This window comes from Siniperca chuatsi, linkage group LG7, assembly GCF_020085105.1.
Source record: "Siniperca chuatsi isolate FFG_IHB_CAS linkage group LG7, ASM2008510v1, whole genome shotgun sequence".
Lineage (NCBI taxonomy): Eukaryota > Metazoa > Chordata > Actinopteri > Centrarchiformes > Sinipercidae > Siniperca > Siniperca chuatsi.
In genome coordinates, this window is record NC_058048.1 from 21,926,303 (window position 1) to 21,945,243 (window position 18,941).

The 18,941-nt window shown below is 37.8% G+C and overlaps 1 protein-coding gene across 2 annotated transcripts in view; it reads right to left on the minus strand.

Annotated features, from left to right (window-relative positions):
* The window catches only part of dph1 (diphthamide biosynthesis 1), a 60,399-nt gene extending 42,040 nt beyond the window's left edge, over positions 1-18,359 (minus strand). Inside the window, exons 1-3 of one of the 2 annotated variants that reach the window (XM_044202122.1) lie at positions 18,213-18,359; positions 16,490-16,639; positions 8,307-8,370 (exon numbers count right to left, since the gene is read on the minus strand). In XM_044202122.1, coding sequence (XP_044058057.1) covers positions 8,307-8,370; positions 16,490-16,639; positions 18,213-18,264 — 266 coding nt within the window. In that variant the 5' untranslated portion in view covers positions 18,265-18,359. Of the gene's footprint in view, positions 1-8,306; positions 8,371-11,410; positions 11,566-16,489; positions 16,640-18,212 lie in introns of those variants that run through there. The other variant, XM_044202124.1, reaches the window with a different exon arrangement.
* Between the last annotated feature and the right edge of the window lie 582 nt (positions 18,360-18,941).

Genomic DNA, 18,941 nt, shown 5'->3' on the forward strand with positions numbered 1-18,941 from the left:
TTTGGAAGTCAAAGGCCAGACATTAAGAATAAACACTTACAACCTCCATCTGGCTTGCCCAGTCTTGTCCAAGGTATAGCCAAAATGACCTTTTTTTCATTTAGTATCTCTAGAAGGAATCAATTGTATTTTCATGACAGCTCAGGCAATTTCCAAGGTGCTATCTGCCAAGATATCATACTATACAGTGTCAGCACCTATCAGGATTTCTATTCTGCCTGGACATGATGTCCCCCTAGATGAGATGTGATTAGCAAAGATAGAACTGGCGGGTATCTTGAGGTTTCTCCAGGCATTTGTCTGTGAGGCGCACAGGGACATAGGTGTTCACTTTACACTCTCCCATACCACTACTTGGCACTACAATCAAATTCACCTGAGAAAGCATCAGTGTCACGTCATCGCCAGGAGGTGACCAGTACCCGCTCTGACAAAACTAACTGGGGTTGTTGTAATTCAAATCTTGAGTCTGCCTTCTCTTTTCTCAACTCTGATGTATCGTTTTTAAAAGAGTAAGGATGACAAGGAGAAGACTGAGTATGTACAGATAAGCTGTTTGATGCAGGGTTTCCCCTATAATCAAATATAATACCTATAAGCTTGCTTTGTCATATAGCAGAAAATATATAGACAACATGCTCCACTCCAAATATATATTTGGTTTGGGGTACTGGGCAGGAAGTTTAACCTTTCTCCTCTCTCATGTAGTCTTCAAGCATGTCTCCATGTCTTTCTTTCCAGCGGTGGTAGACAATAGGAAATAACACAGAGAAACAGAAAAACCTGACTGATTCTGACCGGTTTCTACAGGGTTTGCAGGTAGTTATTGATGATGAGATATTGTTGAAATTCAACATATGCTTCAAGTGGGTAGTAAGGGTGTGCCTGGCAGGAGAGCTAATTAGACACCACATGGCTCTATGGGTGAGCTGGGAGCTCATATATGAGCTTATATATGAGGATCTCATATAGCTGAAGAGAAGAAAGTAGAGTCGGCGCAGGCAGTCAACCATGTTGCACATATGCACAAAAACACACACATAAGCACATGCATATATGCTGGCACATGGACACATTCACTCACTCACTCACTCACTTATGCCCAGATCTGTTGCTACAGCTCAGATGTGCTGTGGGCGCCGTGAAGACTGTGATGATATCAGGGTAAGAAGGCGTTGGAGGCTCCTACCAGGCTCCTTCCTAATGGTAGAGTTGACATTTACCCTGGGAGGCTGTGGGCTGTGGCTACAGCTTCCACAGAAATGATTCAACCTGCCATGCGGAATAGAGGAACCTATTCTGATGGATGAAGACGGCTACGTGAAGGACCTGGAGATGTCTGGGGGCTGTGTGTGCATATTGTACCTTAATTTACTAGCATAGTGCATCTGACATGACTGTTACTTGAGCCATCAAGGGCCTATGTTGACAGTTATCTAGGATAGTACATGATGGAGAGAGACAGAAAACAGGTACAGTATGTCAGCGGGATCACCAAGTGAGCATCTTCCGTCACATGTTTTGTTGAATCATACATACAAACATACAACTCCTCCAGAAGGCTCAACAATGATAATCTCAGAACCAACTGCCTCCACACCAGCTCTCTACTGATCAGACCTGACTGAATCCTGTTCTGGCAGTCATGTTACTGCTGGTCACACACTTTTCGGACATTTGTCTTTACACTGCTATTTTTTTTTTTTTTTTTTACTATTTCAGAGTTCAATAGAGTTTTAACACCTACATCACAGAAGGTCTGCCAGTCATGATAACCGGCAAAAACTTTGATATAGCTTGTTAAAAAATGCTCTAGTTGTAATCAAAATCTCACAATTGTGGAAATCTGCATATATGTTCCCTTTATGTTCACTGAGGCTGTACTTAGGTACAGTGTCTCTTAAACACAATGACAATGTGAACATGCTGATGTTAACAGACTGAAGCTGGTGTCTGTTTCAGACATTTGAATATGTTAATAGATGGCTGTCATTTGTTTAAGTCCCACATTGTTGAATCATTGAAAACATTGTTGACAAGCTAAAAAGCATGCCCAAAAGCTGGTGTTTCACAAACAATTTTTATTTTTATTTTGAGCCCAAGAAAGTTGTTTTTGCTACATTTTACTATTATATGATTATGGTGATTTGTTGTTATTCAATCAGCTGAGTGTCTTTGGATGTTAGACACCATTTATGATGCATTGAGAATTGTTTGCAAATTCCTGACTCATCACTGTATACACAATGCCGGGCTGGTTGGTCCGGCATTGTGTATACAGTCAATCCTTTTGTGTATCTGTCAATGCATAGGCTTAGTTACTGGTATATCTTTATTTATAAGGCCATTTTTGGGAAAGCTTCCTTCTTCTACTCTTGTTTCTATATTATATTATATTATATTATATATAAAAATCAGAAATGTGGGCTTCATTATAGTGTAGTGAAGACCCAGGATATTTTTTGCTGACTTATTCTGTAGAAAAACTTGAAACTAAGGAATGGTAATTGGTTAATGGATTTAGGGCAACTGCCAGATCTAGGAAAAATTTATATTCAGGTGACTGTCAAGGCTTTTGGTAAGATATTACTCATACATTCTAATTGACTGATCTCTACCTCTCTCTGTTCTGCTATCTTTTTCTCTTTTTTCTGTTCACTACTTTTTAATGCATTTTACTTTATGTCCATTGTATTGTACCTGACTTTTTTGAGGTGTTGTCCTATATATCATGTATCTCTTGACAAACAGATTCTGGTCATAAAAGCTAAATAAATACAGATCATGACAGTTACACCTACAGTACTCAACAAAATCTCACCCACAACATCAATGTGCAACACTTGCGCCTTCTAATTCTAAGCCTTAGAATAACCCACCAAGCGGCCCTGACATTAGTTAAAGACTAAAAGGGCAGGTTTTAAACTGCCTATTCAGGCAGGAAAATCAATTGTGTGAACAAACACTGACCAAAGAAATGCAATGACCTTTCTGACATGTGGCCACAGCCATTCATTAATCTAACAGAAGATAAAATATGCAAAACAAGGGCTACAACAGACTTGTCAATTATGTTTTTATAGTACTTTGGTGTAATGGCTCTGATGTCTCTCAAGGTAACTTCCTTGCTCAGAAACCCTGAAAATAGAGTAAATGTAGCCGCATTTAACATATGCTGCTAAATGTTATAAGTATATACAGTATATGACAATATATGAAAACATTAAACTGTATATTAAATTGTCATTTGTAATGTTATCTTCTCTGAACCTAGAAAGTGTTTTTTTTTTTTTTCATCTACCAATTACCTGATTTCTAAACGCTTTGAGGTAATTTGGTGTATAAAGTGTGCCTCTTAAAATGCAATGAAGTTTGTTTCACAGTAAAATCAATTCAATTTACTTTATTATTTCACTCAATATCAATACTGCTTTACATGGAGTCCTGGGTACATCTATTAGAAACAAACAAAACAATAGCACAATTAAAGCATGTACATTCTCTCTTATGATCTAGGGAACAGACTGTTTCATTTTTCACTATTGTTTTTGCTTCAAAAACAGGAGCCCTTTGGCCTTGTATGCTCAGCAAATTTGTCATTCAACCACCAAACATCAGAGTACAAGACCTCGGATTAGGTTACAGGCTAACATCTCCATGTAGAGGCCCAGGGCTTTCGTGCCAGGAGAACAGAGAGAACATTAAATGCTAGTGCTGTCCTCAGGATTAGGACATGGCGGCAGCCCCACACATCCTGCTTTCTGCTACTCTCTTTATATTCCTCCACTGTCACAAAAGCAGCAGCAGTAAATACTGAAGTAAGTTCATAAAAGTTTCTCTCAAAGCTAGAATAAGACAGCTGGCATACCATCAAAGGCAATAAAACATATGGTACAGTGACAGCACATGCATCACTGCCTGTCTGCACAAGTTACCAATTCTTTCTTTTATTCTGAAAGCTTTTTCTTTTTTGTTTACTTGTGAAAGCAGACTTCATAAGTCTTTGAATTTCTATGACAATGTCAACACTGGGTGAGTAAAGAATGAAATGAAATAGCACAGTGAGAATCAGATAAAGGAGGATGGCACTGTAATAAATGGACTGCAGCTTTATAAATGGTGACATGGTTATTTAAACTGCAGACATTAGAGGAGTTTAGTGTACAGACCAATCGACTCAAGTGGGCCTCTATCTGAAAGTGCTCAGGTTTTCTGTAGCCTGCATTGCATGACATGAAAACCAATGTATAATCTAGATTATTATGGCCGAAAACATCTGCATGTCAGAAATGAAATGTTAAAATCCAGGAATATTATAGAGTTATACTGATTTGCCGGTCTAGAAGGTGCATCTAAATAAATATAATGCAATTAAATAAAACAACCTTGGACTAACCCCTACCTTTATGAAGTATATCATCTTATATATATCTATCACCCACATTTTAGCATATCTACATTAGATGCTTGTATGTTTTAGAGTATATTTTGATGATCAACTTTAAGGCCAAACTTAGACCTGTTAAAGGTTCATCAGCCAAACAATAAGAAGTATATAAATGCTATTTCCGCAAATAACAAATAATGATAAAATTGGTTATGATGCTTTCAACAATAATGGTAGTAGACAAGAAAAATGCAAATAAAATTGCTGTATCATTGATGCTTTTACTCTATAATCACCTTTATTTCTATTGATAGATAATGAATAATGAAGACTAACTGTTATAATGTTATATAAAACATATAAAACAGCCACAACAACCTCCACCAAAGAGGATAACACAGCCTGTATTTACCTGAGAGGCAACACCCAGGACAAAGACGTTCACAAATCACTCCTTCTCTACTTCCGGCAAAGCTTGGTATTACTGAACACCACTCAGATGGGCAATATTAACTACTCAGAGCACCTCTCATCTGGACTCTGGCAGCTGGGCAGTAAGAGGACACTGTTTAAAGAGATTTTAATAAACTGTAAAAGCGGGGCGGGGAGACAAAAATATAATTCTGAAAAGTGAGGGGGACAACAGAAAGACAGGGAGAAAGAGGGAGGCCAAGACAGAAATATAAAGGACAGATGGATAAATAGATGGAAAGACAAGCATAGAGAGAGAGAAGAGATTATGCTTGAAAGAGAAATGTAGTGCCCATCACATTAAGCATGGTACACTGTGACTGTAAAAGTGTGCATATGTAAAAGGGCCCAAGTGTATTAACTGCAGCATGGCCATAATTCAGAGCAGCTTGTCCTTATTAAGACTTAGCAGTCCCTCCCACTGAAGCGCCTTACTCTGAGGCCAGCTTAGCCCTTTCATCCCTCATTTTGATATGGACCTCAGCCCTGTCTCCAGAGTACGAGGGACTGCGGCAGTGACGGTGATGGCAGAGCCACCCAACTCCTGGGACCTCTGGTAACCCTCAACATAAGCTGGGTGACACAAGGTCAGCTGTCTGCTGTGCCAACATACAAAAGGTTACTGTCATTCACTCACTCCAATCCTATGCTAGATCCACATTAGGATGGGTATGCCCATTTTCTACATTTTCATCAATGCAACAGCTGGCTTGGTTGATGCCACAATTGAGGGCTCTGAAACGGTAACTGCTGCCAAGTCTGGTTTAAATATTTCTCTATCTCGGTGATCATTGTTAAGTTTAACATGAGATACTTGAGTTATTTAATTTTCCTTTTTGGTAGATAAAACTGTTGACAGGCTTCTCAGCAGAATATCCTGGTTTTCCCCCAACAAGCATTTTCATCTGGGGGGCAGATTAAACATCCAGAAACAGACAGCATTCACCTGTGGGTTAAGCCTTTGAAGGGATCAGCCAAATTCTGAGCTCTTGTGTTAAGATTGTTATCAAGACTATTCTCACTTCCAGGGCACCATCTATCCGGTTATGGTATGAAGTGGAAACAGACTTGAACCAGGACCTTGAGTTCTTTTAGTTCCTCCTTACAAATGCTGCAATTTCATCCCCACATCAGGATTAAAGATCAAACAGTGAGGAGCCACCAGATGGTTTTGACCTTAGATTCACTGTTTGTTCCCATAAGCCCTTAGAGGTGATGTGACTGTCAACTTAAACTACCATTCTTGTGACCATCAACAAGCCAACCATATCTAAGAAGATTCTCAGTCAGCCAGGTCGTGATATCCACACATATTAACATAGAAACAAAGCCTGATTTAAAGCATAATTCTTGTTTATTAGAACTTATATCTCATTTTCATAGTTTTGACCACCATTCCTATCAGTAACAAAACCTAATACCCGCCATACAGTTTACAGATCAACTTTGTGGATCAACTTTGACCTACAGCACTTGCCGTAGATGTGTGCACAGATAGTTTTCCTTGGCAATCAGGGATCATTGCCAACATTTCAGGTGGGCTCACTTTCACTTTACCCTCCAAATAAAGTGGCGTAGAAAATCTCATCTGACTGCCTGACCACTCTTTTCTTGCCTTGTCTGACTTTGTTGTAGTTATATGATCTGTTCCCAGATCCCAGCAATAATTCTGGTCAGTAAAATGTTTTCATAACCAATAGGAAAGGCCAAAACTGCAAAAATAACACCCAAGTTGTAATAAACTGGGACAAAACTGCGGTTGTATGACCCTGGATGACCAACATATTTGGCCATTTTTATTTGCCAAGAATTTTATAGGGAGACAATAGCACTCTAACTCAGCTGATGTCATTCAAATTATATATTTAACCTGTCAGTCTGTGCAAAAGATGGCAGATATTCAGTACTTCTCAGAGGCTCAGATGTTCATCCAGGAAGAACCCATCTGTTAAATCTGGAAAGACTAGAATTGCAAAGAAAATTCTTACATAGTAAGACAGGACAGACAGAGTGAAAATAGCTTTAGGGAAACTATATAGCTAGACCTAATGAAGGGAAACCGTGAGAACCACCTTCTTTCCGGCAGTCTGGGGAAGAAATCGCGTGGATGGTGAAGAGAGGGTGAAAAATACAGAGACGAGCGATAGAGGACGAGGTATGAAGACAGTGAGAAAAGCAATTAGTTTCCACTAATTGCTCTCATTAGAAGAGATGGGGCCGATTTAGCCCACTGCATGATGGACATTGACAATTCAAACATATAAATGTGGACTGCATGGGTGTGTGGTTTAAAAGTCATGCAGCAAACTTTGGTAGCTCTCAGTTTGATAGCAGCAGGACTGATAAGACCAGACCCTATCAACAAAACTTCACTCTCTTTCTTGAGATAAAAAGAAATTACTGTAAAGAGAGTGATAGAAAGATAGAGCGATAGAGGTCTGATACAGCTGGCGAAAAGATGAACAAAATGATGGAGTAAAAACAGAAGATAGATAAAAGCGTTGAGGCAAGGGAGAAACACAACCTCCTGCCCAAGTTTTTTGAGCAAGACCAAAGTTTTATCATTTACATGGTAAATACATATATCTTGGCATAGTAATATAAAGCACATGTAAGCATGAAGAACACAATAATACAATCAAACTGATATGATCCAACTTTACTGTGTGAAATCAAATATCTGCTCAGCCTGAAAAGTGTATGTCAGCTCCAGCCACTCTATTCTTTATCTTGCAATCATGTTAGCATTGACTAAACACCTATGAAAGGAATTTAATGAGGGCAGCAATTTTCTTTGAGAAAACAATTGGCAGACGGTGCTCCTGAGAAACAGAGGCCAAGTGAAGGTGAAATGAGACCAGAGAGACATCAACCAGGGAGAAAAATTTAAAAACAGAGCTGATTTTTTTCTTCTTCTGTGGCCCTCACATAAGAGTTTTTCAGAATGTGTGTTTCTATTTACCAAGCACTGAAGTACAAACTGTATTTAGCACAGTGTAGGCCAAACCACAGTGTAGTATAAAAGAAACTATTAGGTCTGGAGCACATTAATGCTGCAGCATTTCTCGCTGCAGGATGAAAAAAAAAAAACTTTGTCGTGCCTGTGTGATAGAGTGCTGGTGTGCAATAGGGCATATGCAGAGTGAAACAAGATGTAATTAAAAAGAATAATATATCTTCCCTCCTCCAACTGTGAGCAAGGGAAGCTATGATATCTGTCCTAAAACTGCGTAATTGTGTCTCATTTTCTGCTGAATCCCAGATTGAGTCGAAGGCGGGGTATTATGATAAAGCTCTCGCTCTCCTAATGAGTACCAAGTGGCCGCAGCAGTTGAAGTTCGTACGCTGCTGGCTTGACTTCTTTACCTGCTGCTTACTCATATGTTCTCAAATAAACTAAGCAAGCAGAAAAAAAATTTTAAAAACCCTTTTTCTTTCTCCATCTTACCTCTCAATGATGTCAGCGATGACACAGGCAAACATCTGCAGGCCCTCTGGAAGCTGCAGAGCCACTGGAGCCAGTGGAAAAAGGCAAACAAAAAAGTTACATACTTCAGTTAGAGTGACGGCAACATGTTATTTAATAAATCCTGGAGAGCAATGCTATACATAGCCTCTGCTACTAGTTCAGAGTGCTCCACTGACAGCAAATAGTGACATTTCAGGGCAATTTCCCATCTGCCACGGTGGTACTGTTGGTTTATTTTAGCGAGTGACGGGCTGTTGGAAATATAGTCCAAACCAATCACCACAAGACTACAGCTCATGGCTTGTACAGAGCCATTAAACTCTCTTTTTCCTGTTTCTCTCCATGCCTGCCACTGGCTCTGTGAGTCACACTTTCACTCTCTTCTCTACTGAAACACACAGAAAAACCACCCTTCCCCAGCTTCACACAAGTGTATGTCACAGAGCTAAAATTTAATACGGACAAACTGATGGGTTGAAATTGAAATCAAGCAACCAATTAACAAGCATTGGTCCTGCTGATGGTGTTGCATGTTGACAAGAGGAGTCCTACTGATCCATTGATGTGTGACACCAACTGAGATGAACCAATAGAAAAACCTTGTTTAGGGCAGGATTTACTACGTGGTTTGTGCCTCGTTTTAGACTCACTCTGCATTGAGAAACGGGCATGATTTTTTTAGCAAACAGGCAAAAGGGCCTGTCATCTCAACTGCACCCTGTATGCAACCAGTGAAGTAAGGCTCTTTCCTTTATGCATATTCATTTAAAGAAAAAAATCACACAGATGATGACTGAGAAAAGCAGGTGCAGGTGTATTAGAGGAAGGTTGTAGTGAGCAAAGAAAAAAAATCTAAGTAACATGTTTTCTATGGAACTCTCAATAGTAAGGAAAGTGAGCTCACCACAAATGTGTGTAGGGGATTTTAAATAAATTAGCACAAATGCAAAAAGTATCTGTGTCTGAAAACAAGATGTAATTATGCTTCTGAGAAAGAAAAGGAATCAGTAATAACAATTAACACAATATCTGACCATTTTAAATCACCAAAGAGGCAACAGAATTGTGGCTATATGGTCATTAAGGTTGAACCTTAAAATAATGAGCTAGTGTAAGTCAATGCTCCCTTTTGAATCCTTCCTTAAAGCTCATTTTAATGTAAAGGCTTTTGCTAAACTGTTAACTTAATGACTTCAATTATTATGCATTTAAATGTAAAGCATTCTAAACTGCTTTGAAAGTGCTACATAAATAAAACGTATTAATTTGAAACACTATATTGCACTCTCAGTTTTACACAGCCAAATATTTTTTTACAGACTTCAACACCTATCAAAATTTCAGACAAACTGAACTGCAACTTTTAAGCTTTTCTTTCAAGAAGGTAATACCATCATGTTATCTTGGAATTCAAAGTAGATGAAAATCCGAATGTCCTTTGGGGATTTCTTAAGACATATGTCTTGTAGTTTTTGCATTAAAGATCCTAAAGAATCCATGATTTAGCATACATTAATCCTGTCATCTCCTCATCAAAGAAACATGACGACACCTAGGTATCAGAGACTACTAAGATGATGATGTCAACAGAACAGGAATCAGAGCATGAAGTGGATGAGAAGGAAAAGACAAGATTGACAGAGAGGAGATTAGTAAGGAAAGCAAATATGGTAAAATGTGGCAATTTTAAAAATGCAGAGTGAAACATTTTATACCAAGGCTGCAACTAATCAAAAAAATCGGTCAATTACTTTTTCAATAAAAAATAATTACTTGATTGGTCTGTAGAATGTCAGAAAATAGTAAAAAATGTTCAATTTCCTCCAGAGCCCCATATGACATATTTAAATTTCTTGTTTTATATGACCAACAGTCCAAAACCCAAAGAGACTCAATTTTCAGTGACATAAAACAGAGATAAGCAGGAATGCATCACATTTGAGAAGCTGGAACCAGGAAATGTTTGGCAATTTTGCTTGAAAAATAACGTAAACTTTCAATCAATTATCAAAATGCTTTGTGATTAATTTTCAGTTAATTGACTGATTTCAGCAAAGATTCCAAGGGGAAAAAAAGTAAGTTTGATAAATAGTAGAAATTCAATTTCAGTTTTCTAACAACAAGTGTCAATATCTTGGGCCAAATCAAAAGATTAGGAGAAATATGACCATTATTTGACTTGCATCAAGATAATTGGTCATTTAAATCATAAAAACATGTAAATCTGTATGGGCAACAAATGATACCTTTCACACATTCATTTTCTTTAGTACATCTTTTGAGAAAAAAGATGTACTAATAACATGTTTTAAATACAATTTGTTGTAATTATGTTATATTGACTGTATATACCAGTTTTAGGATTTTTTAGGATGCATTTTTGGCTTTAAAAAATGAGTTTGAGTGCGTTTTTGTCTTTGTAACTGTGTGAAATACAGGGGTTCTGCTGTTCAGTGGTTTGCTGCTTGGAACTATATTAGACTACACTGTTTGTGCATCAATAAGGCCTCCTGACAACAGTTCTCATTTTGCCATTTACCCATTTTGCCATTTACCCTTTGAAGCAGTAATCGATTTATGTTTCATGTAGACATGAGATGTCCACAAACATGCAATTCACAAGGTGTCAAACAGTTCAGTGTGAAGTCCCTGCCACCAAGTCAGACACATGGATCGAGCACCTGGAGACTAAGGCTTTGTTTCAATCAACCATGACATTTTCTCCCAGTCAAACTCTCTCACACCTTCTTTCAATAAATCCATCAACGCCTCAGCGGACACTTACAATTCGAAGACACTGAATTCAGGGCACAAATGTTTTCACATAACTAGGCCTGAAACTATTTCAAGACTTCAGTGCCAGACAGCATTAAACAATAAAAGCTGGGACAGACAAAAGGCCAAGAGGTTGAGGGAAGATAGTCATGAGATGGAGTGATAGATGGGGCAGTGCAAGGAGGAGTGAGGGCATTTCTTACTGATGAAAGGTTAAGGGATCACCAAGCGCTCATGCAGACAGTGAAAGACAGGTCATTACTTAGAAAAGGGCAAGTTTATTAACAGAGAAAGGTTTCAGAGCACACCTCTGCCACAGCTGACAGAAGCAAAGAGCTTTCTCCATCTGCTGCTCCCGGTGAAAGGTGAGTCAGATGCTGGAGGTGGGACTGACTGTTTGAATGCATGTTTGAGTTTGCACTCTGCTGCTTCTACCTCTGGAAGTACACTCCTGCCCCCAAAACTACACAGACATAAAAAGATACAAGAGTAGTTCATTAAACAGCTTCAGATGTATAATGTACATACATGTATACAGTTAGCAAGAAAATAATGTGTGGAAGGTTTCTTATTCTTGTAGACATGTCACTTAATGTGGACCACTGTTGCACACATGTAGCTTTCTCAATACGCAGTGACAAAAAGATCACTTTTGGCTTATGTGAACAGTCAATCACCAATCATCTTATGATGTTGTTACGTGCCATACCTACTGTTGTAACACTAAGTAACACGTACGCTACACATGGGATTATGTTAACAATGAAAGACAGGAGGTGAAATAAGAAAGTGTTGGAAAGACCAATTTAGTGAATGGCAGACTGAACGGACAAAGCCAAGGGATTAGAATTTTCAAAAAGGGGGTTATGGCGAGGAGGACTAGAAGGAGGTTTATCCTGTAGTAGATTCAATTTTGGGTGTGTGAATGCATAACATTTGTGGTTAGATTTGATGAATAGTCAAATGTTAATGTGAACAACTAAAAGAAGAGGTATGTAGAGGGTAATGCATGTTTGTGTTCTGTGTTCACATACTGTATGTTGTGGAACTCCAAAACGGCCAATGTTAGAAAAAGGGGACATAATGAAATAATCAAAGGAATACATTTAATGATCTCAATTGCCAGTTTATTTGGTACAACTACCTAAACTAATACAACAGTCGTGTAATAAATCTTACCTTTATGAAGGTTATAATGTTCAGTTTTTGTTGAAACTGTTTTAGAGAGTTGATTGAACTTTATGGTCACTTAGGAGGCTGCAATTTGTGGTGCTGTAATGATGTTCTTACCATATATATATATATATATATATGACTGCTAACTGGGGAGTCGTTTTGTATTTGGGGATAAAAGAAAACAGGGTAGCACAAAGGTTACTGGGGGTAGCACAAAGAGACTATTTAGAAAGGGACCATTAGTTAATTGGGGAAAAAAAACAAGTCACCAGCCATGGACTACACTAGATGTTTTGTCAATCGGGACTTGTTCTGTTGAACTTCTGTTTAGTGGCATGGGCCATCTGTGGCTTAGTTGGATGTATATTTACATTGGCATTGATGCAATTCAAAATTTAAGATTCTAAAAATTCTGAGATTACAAGATTGTTGTCATACTTTTCTCTTATTTTCCCTTTCATAAAAGTAACTGTACCATGGAAAGCAGAAACTAAAGGAGGAGCTGAAAGCTCCACATGATGCTTATTGTCTTGAAGCTCAAGGAAACATCTAATAAGAAACTGTCAAATGTGCTAATCCTTTGATTATCTGTAGTTAAGTTGTGAGAAACACTTTCATGAATTCAAGGTACCCCAAGACACTCAAGGCCGTACTGCTTTTTGCTTCATCTTGATGTCTTGTGTAATTTTTCAGTTTTTCCAAATAGGATTCAATAGTTGCGTGCAAGGTTGAACAACTGTTGTAAGACAGAGGCCATAATAAAATGGTAAGAATGAAACTCTGAACAACTAAGCTGCTCTTGTAAAGAGCTGAGATGCACAATGAATTATATCAAAACAACACACAATTAGATTAAAATGAGAAAATTAGGCAAAACAACAGAAAGCTTTTGAATATTAATAAACTCAGAAAAAAGAGAGACTGGGCAGCTAAAATAAAATTCTACTGTATGTTTCTCAGTCTTCTATTTTAAAAGCACTGTGCATGAGACTCAAGAGGAGTTCAAAGGCTGACAAAGAAACAGATGGACACAAAGAGGAACAGAGAGTGACAGAGGTGATAAGGTGAGTTATGCTCTCTGGGTTCAAAGAGAGAGAGGATGAGCTCTGATAAAAACATCACACAACAAAAAAGCAAAGCCAGCAAGCTGCAGAAACCACATGCTCCCCACAGGGAAATCTAAAAAATTATTCAGTCCTCTTAGCATGCAATCTGCATATTTCCACCCAAAGCAGGAACGACTGAACGACTACACATTTTGACATTTACATTAGTGAAGGACGATTTTTTCTTAGGCTGGAGGCCGCCATTGTAACTCTACCCCATGAATAGGGAACACCAAGCACGAGGAAAAGTCAAAACATACATGTGAGCGCAGAAATTGAAGTGCATATGCTATTAAATGATAGGTTCACATTTCCAGTCTATTTCAAGTCTCACAAGTCTATTTTAAACCAATACTCACATACCCATATGTATACTGAATTTTGGTTCTGGTTGCTGTAATCATTCCTCTTGTTCTCACTGGCAGCAAAGAAATACCTTCCCGAAGCTACCAATGTTACTGTTTAGTTCCCTCTTTGTGTTTCTACCCCTCTACCGCGGCTTAGCAGGTAAACACTGTCCTTGGAAACACATAGAGGGAATTTTATACTAAAAACAATGTAACTTTGAAAGATACTCACTTGATTTGTCCAACACAGACTGCTGGGGCTTATTATTAGCTTCAGTTAAACTTTAGAATGCATTTTTACACAGAACTAGGTCTTGGTGATTTTGTTGCAAATCACATACATTCTAATTTCTCTGCATCTTCATTTCCCTACTGATTTTGTAATTTTGAAATATAGCTCAGCCTTAATAGTGCAAAATTGATTCAAAGCTTCTTGGTAGTAGTTAAAATTGTTTTTTCTGTTCTGTTTTTTTAATGATCCCCTAATAATGGTATAAGGGCCAGTAAAACAATGTAATGTTATCATCAAATGCTACTTAAGGCAGTTCTAGGGCAACAAAAAAATGATTTGCCTGCTGCCATAGACCACAACAGAAAGTACATCAATGTCAGTCAAGCCTCCCACTGTGCCCACACTCAGTTAGTCCTGAGGCTACAATCCCACTGCAGGACATGCTACTCAATTCAGATTTTTAAGTGACCCATATCCTGTATCAGTTTAAATTACCTCCATCCTGAAGATGTATGGACAGCCTGTGAGAAAGACAACTGAAATTGTCGCTCAGTTTTAGAGTTAATAAATAGAATATTTTCCCTCCTTTTACTTTGAGACTGGGTTTGAAATATTTGTTGTTTATTAAGTTCTGCTATTAATATGGGTCAAAAAAGAAATATAAAATATGATTTCTTGTATTTGTTTTTAGTTACACTGCACACAAACATCTGTGTTGAATGGATGGTGAGAAGAAATCTTAGCTTGAGCACTATTAACTGGAGTGTGAGTGTAGCCTTCCAACTCTGTCAATAACACATAAGCACAATTCCTGGGGGAATTGCCCCACCACCCCAAGATCAAAAAAGATCCCCCTCACAAATTCAGTATTAACCGACTCCAAAACACACTGGAAATGGAAGTGCTTGTGAAAAGCATCCTGCTTCACTTTGGTGTCTATGCTGACCAATAAGGGTGAACACACCACAAGTATAAGGCCTTTTTCTGAATCACATCACCAAAGAGGCACAAACACATTACATCTGAAACATACCGATTTCCTAACAGTTTTTGCTGTTGCTGTATATTGTTAAACACTTGTTCAGTGATGTTAGATTCTAATGGCATAGTCACTGTGGGATGACCTACATGGCCTTTTTAAAACCGGGTCTGCTTTTGATTTGTCACAACACTGGATAAACCCGTGTGAACCTTGCGGGTTACTGATTGTACAATAAAGTCGTCAAAGTAGGTCAAAGCACAGATGCACTTGTGGATGGCATTTTGAATGAATGTTGCACACATTGTCTTTTAGTATACGATTCTTAATGCTGTGCATCCCGTATGTTCATACATCCACTCTATACTGCTGATCTTCTCTAAACTTGCAAAGCAATTGTTAATGAGGTGTGAGTAACAATACAAAAGAAAGTATTTCAGTGCTGAACTGTTTCATAAACCTTTAGCTAATATTAGTTGTATGTTGTGGTGACACTGACATTAATGGACATAACAAAATAAATATTTTTTGAATCAAGATGACATAGGACATGGTGGCACAGTATAATGGTTTTCAGTGTCGGGTTTTGGGACAAAGATCCTGCTAGTTAAAGGGACAGTTCACCCCCAAATCAAAAATACATATTTTTCCTCTTACCTGTGTATTTATCCATCTAGATTGTTTTGGTGTGAGTTGCCAAGTTTTGGAGATATCGGCCGTAGAGATGTCTGCATTTTTTTTAATATACTATATGACACTTGGCTTGTGGTGCTCAGAGTGCCAAAAAACTACATTTGAAAAACTCAACAGCAACTGCTTACAACAAGGTCTATGGATTATCTTGAATAACTGGGTCATGATTTCTGGAAAGAGACATTGCTGCTGACTTTTTCAAATGTAGTTTTTTGGCGTTCTGAACTGAGTGCCATATTGTCCCATTATATTCAAAAAATGCAGACATCGCTACAGACGATATCTCCAAAACTCAGCAACTCACACCAAAACAAGATGGATAAATTGCACTACAGGTAAGAGGAAAAATATGTATTTTTGATTTTGGGGTGAGCAGTCCCTTTAATATGACTCTGAATTGGAACTATTACTCTTATGTAAATACAGGCTGTGTAAATGATAGTATTTATTGCAAATCATTTACTTCCAAGTAACTTCATCCAGCCTATGCTCCAATTCAGCTAATGTAACTTAATTCATAAGTCAGTTGTGCAATTTAAAAGCCTCTAGCACAAGCACTTTATATTTCTGTGCTGTTCTTAGACTGTACTCGTGAGCATTGTGACATTGTGGAATATATGATTGGCACAGCTTTTACATAATGTCCATGTTGTGTTAAACCTCCAAAAAAGTGGGGACCACCCAGACCCTATTTTACTTTTGCAATAAAGCTTATTCTACCGCTGCTCTTCTATCATTTGAAATCTGCCATTTTCCCCACTACAGTAAATACAGTGACTGTCACTGTTAAAAGAGTACATACAGATTCCTAATCATGTACAAAATTAAGTGCATTAAGAAAGAACAGAGCTCACCTCTCTTAGCATTTGCTCGTCTCACTCGCCAAACCGTCTTGTGGATCTCAAAGTTGTAATTTGCAGGCAGGGCTTTGATCGCCTCCTGTAACTCAGGGTCTTGCAGGATTTCATGTGGAATTTGATTGGCTACCCGCCGTGGTCCTTGGACTGAAGAGAAAGTTCAATGATTGAGCTGTTAGCAATGCGGTGAAAACAGGTTGAAGCAAGGAGTTCAACTATCTAATTGACCTAACTCTACGTATATACTACAGACAAGCTGGTCACACGTGAGACCATCATGCAAAAGGTCACAGTCAGATAGTAAGTTATCAGAGAAGTTATTCATCAGCAGCCGTCTGTACAGGTAACTCTGCACCAAATGAAGCTAGACTCATGCTTTAACACAGGCTTCAGACACGGTCTACAGTTCAGACTGTCCCTCAGGGTAATACAGTTCAGGAAAGTCGCTTTCCACATCCAAATTGTCCAAATGTGTCTCCCACCGGGAGAGGCCACCTATCTAGGAGACATAATAGCTGTGGAATTGGAGAGCACCACTATTTTGTCCTTGTATCATCTTCTCTAAATAATTTTCTACAAGGATCATCATCACCTTTCACCTCCCTACCAACAGCTCTGCATCATCTCACTTGACATAGAGGTGATTTGCAGTGTGTGAGACTTTTTGACATTGCTAAGAGAGAAAAGGACTGAATGGAATTCAAACCATTTTGGCTTCCAAGGGCCCATTGTTTATCTTTTGAAAACAGGAGCCAACTAAGAACTGTAGTCTCTGCAACAAACTCATGTTATAGTAGTGCTATATCAATGTATCCCATATACAGAGATATACCCTCACCCAAAACCGCATAATCTTGTTGGAAAAGTGCCTGTTTTAATCGAAGTTAGCTTGCTGTATGCAATGTCATGCTGTGGGAAACACTGTATGGTTGCCATGAAAAATAATATAACTTTTCTTTTGTCAAGTAAACACTGTTAGCATCTAAGGTACATCAAACTCATAACCTGTTAAAACTTTTACCAACTACTCTCAACCACTTCCTTTCCAATACATGCAGCTGCTTGTTTCTCCATCAGAGGCAAATGATACATTCGCAAGGTTTGAAAAACAAAATACCTAACGTTATATCCAATATAGGAGAAACAAACGCTGCAATGCAATTAAATAACTTATAATTATATCATCTAAGATGTTATGTTCAACGGTGTGGTAAATTGTCAGCAATCATGTAACCAGAGAAAATGTCACGGTTTTCAGGAGGTAATATGTAATTTCTACGGAATGAATTCTTCTCCTGCAAAGACATTGATCTTCTGATGTAATACGTCAAAACTTATGACAAGTAACAATGGAAAATACCTTTTTTCACAAACCATTAATCACACAACTAATCTGTCAACCATGTTCGTCCTGAAGTCTGGTGAGTCAATACAACACTGAACGCTGATCGGATGCTAACTTTAGCCAGACGAGCAAATGTTTTGTCATGTAAGTTGATTATACTGAACGCAGCTGGATAGCTACCAAACACCATAACTTACACACAAGACGACGTTACCCATTTTCTTGTTTGCATCATAGCCTGACTGCTATGTTCTTGTGCTAATAACAGCTGCGCATCATCGACGTAGAAGCCAGGTATCTATTAAAGTACTCATAGACGTTATATATTTCTCTGTCTACTGTATTAAATATTTTATATTCGACGTTAATATTTACCTGTGCGCTTTTTGGCAGGAACAATCTGGACTTCATTCGAGGGAGCTGCCATGTTCTTTCTCCCAAACACAACACATGTGAGCTCCAGAAAGGCGAAATCAATCGACTGAAGAATTCAGTGGAGAGAAGTCGAACACCGATGCAACCGAACCGTCACTGAACGGGACAACAGTTCATCACGGTATTTCTATAAGTTAAAGTGCAATGTACGTTGTCCACAGTGGCAATAATAAATAGTATAATAAAATAAGAAGTAAAATATTATATATATATATATATATATATATAAATTATATATATATATATAATTTATACACCAAAGCAGTTAAAATATATAAACAAAACAAAATTAAAGTAAAACCTAAAATTAATCAAATAAAACATAAAATAAGCAATCTGCAGCCCAATTTATAAACTGAGCCGTTTCAAAGTGCTTTACATACATTATAAATAAAATAAAAATATTATTACGATTAAAATTAGAATAGCCTGTTTAAAAACAAAACTAAATAAAAGTAAATAAAGGTAGCACAAAATAGAATACACATAAAATTAAGATAAAACAAAATCAAATCAAACAGGCAAAGGAATTTATATAACACAATTACTTCAATGAGGCAATTTCAAAGTGCTTTACAATAAGTTTTAGGATACAGTTTAAAATGAATTAAAAATATGATGAATATAAAATGTAATATAATTAAATTGAATTATATTTTTAAAAACTAG